The sequence below is a fragment of the Parasteatoda tepidariorum genome, chromosome 9, assembly GCF_043381705.1.
Source record: "Parasteatoda tepidariorum isolate YZ-2023 chromosome 9, CAS_Ptep_4.0, whole genome shotgun sequence".
NCBI classification, from domain to species: domain Eukaryota; kingdom Metazoa; phylum Arthropoda; class Arachnida; order Araneae; family Theridiidae; genus Parasteatoda; species Parasteatoda tepidariorum.
In genome coordinates, this window is record NC_092212.1 from 61209013 (window position 1) to 61218341 (window position 9329).

General features: G+C 29.2%; 2 protein-coding genes across 4 annotated transcripts in view; both read right to left on the minus strand.

Moving 5' to 3' along the window:
• LOC122273127 (uncharacterized) overlaps nt 1-3478 on the minus strand; it is a 62470-nt gene extending 58992 nt beyond the window's left edge. The window contains exon 1 of one of the 3 annotated variants that reach the window (XR_011637848.1): nt 2375-3478. The gene's annotated coding sequence lies outside the window, so the exon portion shown is untranslated. The remainder of the gene's footprint in view (nt 1-2374) is intronic. The other 2 variants (XM_071186009.1, XM_071186007.1) reach the window with 2 other exon arrangements.
• A 907-nt stretch (nt 3479-4385) lies between these two features.
• On the minus strand, nt 4386-8949 carry LOC110282964 (uncharacterized). The gene is made up of 2 exons (XM_043044237.2): nt 8807-8949; nt 4386-5473 (listed from the first exon to the last, which is right to left on the minus strand). Exon 2 carries the CDS (start codon nt 5455-5457, stop codon nt 4417-4419), a length of 1041 nt encoding a protein of 346 aa, XP_042900171.1. The 5' UTR covers nt 5458-5473; nt 8807-8949; the 3' UTR covers nt 4386-4416.
• Between the last annotated feature and the right edge of the window lie 380 nt (nt 8950-9329).

A 9329-nucleotide genomic window follows, 5' to 3' on the forward strand; every position in this document is an offset into this window, starting at 1 on the left:
ATATATAATATATATATTTATTTGCCTTTAATTATTAAGGAAATTTAGAAATTTCTTTAATAATCAAACAGGTTATAAGTAATAAAAGAATCCGATTGTCGTTGTTAGTAACCGGTACTGTTTCTGGCCTGGAAGTAGCTGTAATTACTCCATAATATTATTCCACAATATTTATTTCATAAATATTTTACAACTCAAATTCCGTATGCTGATACATTATTAGCTTTTTTTAAAAGATCTAATGTTAAATTTATTTAAATCTTGCTTTTCTTTAAGAGGAATCTCGTGTAGATTCAGTTGTACTTTTCATAAAAGTTATATCGATGTCAGCCAGTTAACAAGCTCTTGGCCATTTTTAAATTATCCGGTATATTCTTTTGGATATTCAATCATACCAGTTGGTTCAGTTAAAAAAATACAAACAGAGGAACATCTTTTAAAAGATGCATTGTGCAATATGTTACAAAATACTCATCATTATGCTCTGCGAATGTCAGCTAGTTTCTCGTGAAATCCAACTAACTAGCCTTTTTTTTGTATTGATATATCATTGTCATCATTATTACGTATTTTGAAAATATGCACAACTCATTTCATAGAACTTTTTAAATGTTTTGAAAATATCACACGTGTAAAATTATATTTAAACTGCGAAAAAAAAATGAAACATCTTATCAACTATGTATCGGATTTTATGTAGTAAGTACAAATTTAAATGTTCTAAGGATTAACTTCACATATGTTAATTTGTGCAAAAAGACATAAAAACATTCTTCCTAATAAACATACTTGTACCCAGAAGGATTTGGACTTTCTATTAATAAAATTTGGGAGGAGAAATGGCTGCAATCTGGAATATATAACACAGTAAGACCCAAATAATAGTTTAGTCAGGTCATCATTTAAAAGCTTGAATCCAATATGCAAATTTCTTTTGCGTACATTATCTCTGGAGCCATTTAACAAAACAAAAATAAATTTTTTTTTTGTTAAATAGCTTCAATACAAAACAAGAAACTGAAAAACAATACTCGGTTATCTAAAGTGAATTTATTACGAAACATTAGCCAAATAATTTTAATTATAAGATATGCAGAGTTTTAAATTATTTCATAACATGTATTTCAAATATCAAAATTGCTGACATTTTATAACTTAATTCATTACGAAAAGGGACTCATGACCCAAATATTCCCACTTTAGTTATAGGCTGCCGCACTTACATATAACTAAGCATACAGATTAACAAAATAATTTTGGCCATAGGAGTGAATGTACAAACTAGGAGTAAACAACAAAGATAAAATAATATTCATAATAAACAATGCCTATCTAACGTATATAAATAATTTAATATTTCTATAAGCAATACATAGATAACACATAAACTTATTATAAATGTTGTAGTCATTGTATGAACTGCATTCCATAGTTCGCATAGTTACATAATCATTGTATACAATGTCTAAAATCAATCAACAAACTTCGAATAGATTATTATTTCACGACTAGGCATACTATGGTATGATTACTGAAAAGCTGACCAAGGAAAAAAATCATTGATATTTCACACATTGCCAAGACATTTCGTTAAATGACTAATTAAACCCTTTCAGATATTCCATACAATGGCAAAGTAAATTGTGCTATTCTCATATTTCGTACCTTGCCTTAAGAACATTTAGCATTCTAAAATATGTTTTGGTAGGTTATACAATGATTGAATTAAGTGTAGAATAATTATATTATTATAATATTTCGCCTAAAAACGTTCCGGCATTGTATACAATGAGTTGACATTTTATGCTAAGGTGGCGTTTTATACATAGGCGATAACTGTTACAGCTAATGTTAAATATGCCAAATGTTATACATATCTGCTTATTAATTGTATAGAATGCCTAAAATCATCCTGTAAATTTTGAGAGGATAATCATTTCGCACATTGCCCAGGCGTACTATAGAATTATTAATTACAAACTGCCTAAGGAAAAAAAACATTAATATTTCACATGTTGCCTAGATATTTTGTGAAATGACTAATAAAAAACCAGGTATTTCGTACATTAGCTAAAAAAGAGTATAAAATTCTCATATTTCGTACCTTTACTATTTAACACCTTTTATTTTATCGTAGCTCGACTATTTAAATCATTTAGCATTTTATAAAATACTAAGGCATTTAAAAGCAATGGAATAATAAATAGAATAATTCTCTTGTTATAATATTTTGTCTAAAAACGTCCGGCATTGTATACAATACCTGACATTTTATGCGATGGCAACAGTTTATATATTGTGAAAAACTCAATGCTATTTCTACTTATTATATACATATACAATGAGGAGAAAACTATTTTTTGTTTCAGCTTACCTTTGAAGATAATCAAATAATAACGATGCTTTTAAGAAATATCCCTTTCACGTGCATTTTATCATCATTCATTCATTTTATTGTTTGCTTGGCGAAGATTGTCACCGTTCTGAACTCAAATACCAGAGATTTTCAAGGAAAACAAGATAGAATCAATACCAAAACCGGAATGCGTTCATTAATACTTTCCCGCGTAATATTCATTGACTAGATAATTAGTAATTTTCAAGCGTATCGAATGTGCGACTTGAATTAAGAAGCCTTCTGACCTTGAAGAAAAAAATGTGGTTTCCTTGCCCCCAGCGATTCCGTCGAATTTTTTTTTTATGTAATACCAGTTGTTATAGACATGAAAAATATTGTATAATATGCAATGTTTACCAAGGTTTAAAGCCAGTCGTTTAAAAATTGACTGAATAACCTTTTAATGCTGTTATTCAATACACGCAAACTTCTAAAAATAAATATGCAAATTAGAAAAATAAATATTATTGTCGATTTTATTAATCGTTTACAACTCTTTACTGTGAACTCACCACGTGTTTATAGCAATTAAAGTAATTTTTATATCGAAATTTCCTTTGCGCTCACCACCTTCTAGAACAGAAATTTGCAATTCCTTTCGGAGAGGCCGGGATAGCCTGGTTGATAGGGAACTGGGTCATGTCCAAGAGATCGTGGGTTCGATCCACGCCTGCTGAAGACTCCCATATTAGTAAATGGTGACTGATGCACGTTAAATTTGTCGGGTTACAGAGTCCTCCATATTCTCATAATAAACCATACCTCTGAGGGTACTGATCCAGGAGTTTCCTTGTCGTCTGGATTGGGTTCAAAATCACTGGGCTCCGGAGTTGAACATTTGTAGTCGTATACCCAAAATCGGGTCGGCAGTTCAACGATAGTTATAAAATAAAATTCCTTTTGGATCGCTTCACAATCTGAATTCGCTTCTTCCTTTATTGTATTTTAATCTAGCTTTGTGGCTGTAATGTTACTATTTATAAAATAAATATGTAATAATAGATCACATATACATATTAGTGAAACATTTATATACAGTTAATTAATTTAATATACATTACGTGCTAATTTTGTTACATTTAAATACAACTTTGATATTCATTTGTAAAAAAAAAAAATATTTCCTCATGTGCAGAATTTAAAATTTCAAGGTTTCGATTCAACTTAATTTCTTAGTCCTTTATTCCATCAAGACTTTTTAAAATCTATTGAAACTACATAAAATTGAATGAAAAAAGAAAATAAGAAGAAAAAAATCTATAAAAATGAGGTTAGTTTTCTAGAAAATAACAAGAACGTTGAATCTATGAATAGCTCTATTCAGCATAGATTGTAGGGTAATTTCAATTGTGTTCAGCTTTCTCACTAACAAAACGCTTTTTTCTTCTTTTGCGTGAATTATTAAGCATCAAAATTAAAATGTAGCTCTAAATTACGGAGTAATATACGTAGATTATCAAGAACAATGAAGGAAATTATATACTTTTAGGCCTACGTAATACAACATTTTAAAGGGTTTTGATAGTAATATACAGTTTTTTTACAACTGAAATTGATCCTGAGGTTAAATGCTCAGTTAAAATTATACAGATTAATTATATTTCCCTAAATTTGCATAGGATTGGAGCTTGAATGACAGCATCCTGTAATCACGTTATAGACATAATAAATTGATATTGTAATATGATTCAATTTATAAGGTAACGCTATCCAGTATGTTCCAAATTCTATTTTATTTAGTTTTAAATGAAACAGAGGTTACGCAGATATTCCTATCTATTTGATATTCTTTCATGATTGCTATACAAGCATGGCAACATCTCCAGATATCTTGAGAAATTTCTCTAAACATCGAAAAGATTTACCTGTTAACACACTATTAAGGTTATTTAATGTGACTGCTATATTCTTTATGGGATACATTCTTATTCTTTTTGGTATATATTTTAATTTTTTCACAGCTTCAGGTTCCTTTATATCATAACAACTTGTCACGGTTTCAATCTTTATAAAAATTTCTACCCAAGTTGATGAAATCGCTTCCTTCGTGTGTATATATTTCTGCATTGTTTCGCAAAGTGATCGTATACCATAGAATACGTGCATATTGCACTTTCAAGAGAGAATAATTTAATGGATAAAACATCAGTTTTCGTATCTTCCCCATCATAAACTTCTTCCGTTGCCAGACAAACCATGTCATCGATGTTCTCATAGTTGCAAATGGCGCAATGTGGATTTCGATAGTACTGAACAGAAAAACCATCTTTGCTCAAGATTCTTGTCAGAGCCATGTAAGCGGCACACTTCTCCTCAACACTGTAATCAGCCCACGTTGATGCACAGTCTGTGATGACTCGAAAATTGTAACAATAAGGCGTAACATGTTTCAGTTCTTCTGGAATGGTGGTGTTCAAAGAAACATCCATGATAATCTGTCCGTCATAGTTCATAACCCATGTCTTTCTGTAACTATCATAACGGAGGGGTGGTATTGACGTGGTATTGAATTCTTTATGTATACAACCACTTTGTATTTTTAGATTCCATGGTATTGGTTCTTCTCTGCCAAAATTTTCATTGCAAGCAAAGCAATAGTAATTCTTATATGAGATACCTGTTACGGGATCAGTAACGGGTATTTTCAAAAAAGGATCGTTTAATTCTTCAGCAGAGCTGTTGCAGAATTTCTCAATAGTTCTGTCGTATATTACTCTATCCTGATCACAACTGTTTATCATGGGTACATAGTGGTACTTGTTATCGTAAATATTTAAGGCGCATTCAACGTTTTTTAGAGGTGATACGTAACTTAGTCTATATTTTGAGTCTACGCAGCAAGTTCCAAGAAGACTACATGAGCTGTCACAGTTACAGTGCTCGTGAGCATTTTTTCTTCTGGGTAATTCACAAGAGTCCAAACCCTTACATGTGGCATTTAGAGCTTTGATATCCTCGTATGTCACGTCAGATGATGGAATTATGAAACATTCTAAACTTATAAGAAACCTGAACAATATCAACAGGATTGTGGGAAATTCTTTCAATTGTAACTTCATCTTGAGTTTTTTTTATCTAAAAATATAAAATATCGGTAGGCGTTATTATTTGAATATCTAAAAAAGGTAGAATAAAATCTGAAAGAGCATAAAATAAATTTACAAGGTTATATTATTACCCTGCAAATTGAATATATTTTTGTTGCTATCTTTTGTTTCAGCATATTATTATCTGACTTTAAATAAAAAGAAAATCAGAAATGTGAATATATCATGTAAAGGTAAGAGAAAAAAGCTGAGATATGATAAAATAATTTCAAAAAATTTAGTAGGTGGCTTTTTTTTAAAAAGTCTCTTTAAAAAAAGTAAGGTATCTCGGTCATGAATAGTCTCTTTAAAAAATTAAGGTATCTAAGTCTTGTTGTTGTTGTAGGTCATTAAGGCAAGGGGTGCAATTGTTTTTGCTTTCCAGTGGTGCCATCTATAGCGAAGATATCTAAGTCTTGAATAGTCTCTTTAAAACTGAGGTATTTTGGTCTTGAAGACTCTTTAAAAAATGATGTATCGTGGTCTTGAATAGTCTTTTTAAAAAAATGAGTAATTTCGGACTTGAATAGTCTCTTTAAAAAATGAGATATCTTGATCTTAAATGGTCTCTTTAAAAACGAGGTATCTTGATCTTAAACAGTCTTTTTAAAAAATTGATGTATTGTGGTCTTGAATAGTCTTTTTAAAAAATGAGCTATCTTGTACTTGAATAGCCTCTTTAAAAACGAGGTATCTTGATCTTAAATAGTCTCTTTAAAAAATTGATGAATCGTGATCTTGAATAGTCTTTTTTAAAAAAAATGAGTTATCTCGGACTTGAATAGTCTTTTTAAAAGATGAGTTTTCTGGGACTTGAATAGTCTCTTTAAAGAATGAGATATCTTGTACTTGAATAGTCTCTTTAAAAAATGAGGTATCTTGGTCTTGAATAGTTTCCTTGAAAAAACTAAGGTATTTCGGTCTTGAATAGTCTCTTTAAAAGTTTCGGGTATTTGTGTCTTGGAAAATGAGTCTTATTTTTTTATTGTACTATACAATTTATTCTATAACATTTATTATTATACTGTTAATTTATTATCATACTACTAATTTATTCTGCCAGGTCTTGAAATTCCACATATATCAGTAAAAAAGGTACTAATTTGACAATATTTGAGTTAGAATTTGGTACGGAAAGATATTTCAAAGTGCATTTAGCAACAAACAATTGACGAGTAACCTCTAAAATTCAAACTTTCGGCAGCTTGAGGATAAGAAATAAAGGCACGGATAATATTTCTTAGCTACTGTCAACGTACAAACTTAAAAGTCTAAATATCTTAGATTTACTAAAATATCAGTTATAATCTTCTACTCAGCTCTTCATTTAAATTAAATTAAAAAAACAATAAATAATACTTAATATTAATTTTTTTTCTTGGAGTTCTCTTTAAAAAAAAAACTTAACAATTACTTGCAAAAAATATTTTATTCAAAATAAATAGTACCAGGTATGCGAAAATATGCAAAAAAATAAAATTAACATTATGCAGCTGAAATTTTTAATTGGACTATTTTGTCTATGTTTTCCTTATAGTATGGATTTTGAGGGTCAAAACTTCAAATCCTTCGGAACAAAACACATGCTAATTTTGAATCAACGTTTTTACATTTAAATTCCCTATTTAAATTATCCCCTGACTCAAACAATTATATAGCTTACTGAAAGCTCGCAGGTTATTATTAATTTGTCAATTTATTACCTTAAAAGATTTTGTACTGATACCTTTGATGATTTTAATTCAGACATTAATAAGACGTTAGAGATTTGTTCGAGACATTAACATTAAATAATAATTTCCACTGAATTTTTTTAATGCAAATATTAAAAAAATATATATATATTTACGAAACAAGTGAAATTTCAACCATTAAACAATTTATTTATTTAAATTTTCTGTTGATAAGGTGGAATATTATATCTAGTAGGGTACATGCATTTGCTGTGACAATGTATGTTTCAAGATAATGTAGAGCAGTGATTCTCTATTATTTTTTGCCTGTGGAACCCTAAATGATCAACCTTCTTTTAGCAGAACTCCAACTTCATAAATTAAGATCGTTAGCAGTTGTGCATATACAAACAGGAGAAAGATTACTAATTTTTAAAAATTAAAAATTACTAAAAGACAATTGTTAATTTATTAACTAATAAAGAAATGTTTAATTTTCAAAAGATTTAATAAGAAGAATTTTTTCATCTTTTTTCATTATTAATCAATTTGGTTTTATGTCCGACAGTTGAATTCGCAGTACTAGAGCTGAATATAATCTAGATATGAATTGTTTTTGGTCCATAAGCATAAGCTGAAAATGAATAAATTAGTAGCATGATTGTTTCGTTGAAATGAAAATTAAAAAGAACTTGAGCAAACGTTGAGAATGGTTATTAGGAAACACATTTCTTTACTAACAAATTTGTTATTTTATTTTGGTTTGAAGATCGCAATGGGAAATACTTAAATAATTTATTCAATATATTACAACAGAAATTATATTTACTTTTCCAAAATATTTACTATTTCTTTTCCATTGGCTATCCTTTATATAATTTCGTAAGGACATCCGATATATTAAGTAAATAATGATTTATTGATTGGATCTGAATATAATTAGAGTTTTCAAAAATGGTAAAAAATTCCTAACTCTTGGAACTCCTTAAATCTTCTACGGAACCCTTGGGTTCCATGGGACACCGTTTGGAAGCCGCAGATCTAGAGTAAGTAGATTAATGTTATTTATAAATGGTATTTAAAAAGAATATTTCATAATTGCTTACTACATTTTTAGAATCGTTTTCTTCCCCTTCGAATGTCACACTTTCTGAAGAATCACTCTGATTCATCAGAATGATACAGGAAAATCACTATGATTCATCAGAATGATACAGGAAAATCACCATGATTCATCAGAATGATACAGGAAAATCACTATGATTCATCAGAATTTTTTTGAAGAATGAATTTTTCTGATTCTTTCTAAAGAATCAAAATTTCAAACATGCGCATGGCTGTTAAAAAATAAAATATTTTTAGCTTTGTCGCAAGCCCATAAAGATAACCTGTAATTTTGTAGATATCTTTTTATTTTTTATTTTTAAGAATTTTAAATTTCAAATATGACCAACTGAGACGATAACAGTTATCAATACAGAGTTATGATACTTTGAATACTTCTCTATGATTCAAGTAGACGTTTTTAACACATTACCACTAAAGGATTTAAAATATTCAGACTTTTTTAACCTATTCTATTGCGCACCATTAGTTTGAAACAAACTTTTAAAGTTTAAATACAATAAAACTATAATATTTTATCTTACCTTTCAACAGCAATTTTAAATCGACATAAAGTATGTCTTATCCCTTTACTATCCCTTTTAAATACCTAACAACTTATTCTCGCCGTAATGATTGAAATAAGCAAAAGAACCGTGTTAGTTTAAAAGTCGTCAATTGACAGGGTATATTTATAGTTTCATTTGTTTAAAAGTTTGCATGTGCGAAGGGTATCGAATACATGATTTTGAATTAAACACTTCGATGGCATTGAGTGAAACCCATAGAATAACAATGTGCTTTTGATTATTCTCACTTTTTCTTTCAACCGATGTAATCGCAACATAATTGAATCGGAAGCTCTTTATGTGAAGAATGAAGGGCACATATTTACATGATGACTGAATGTCTGTAGTTAGGCTGTTGGCATTATGAAACACATTTAACACTAGATTGCCTAAGGAAGTCATTTTGACTGCTTTTAATTTCAATTAGAAAAACAATGAGGTATACAATGACATGATTTCTTAAAATTTTGTGACTTTTTGAACAACATATAATTTTTTT

Coding starts and splice junctions, on each gene's coding strand:
- LOC110282964 (XM_043044237.2), bottom strand. CDS start 5,457: ATGAAGTTACAATTGAAAGAATTTCCCACAATCCTGTTGATATTGTTC.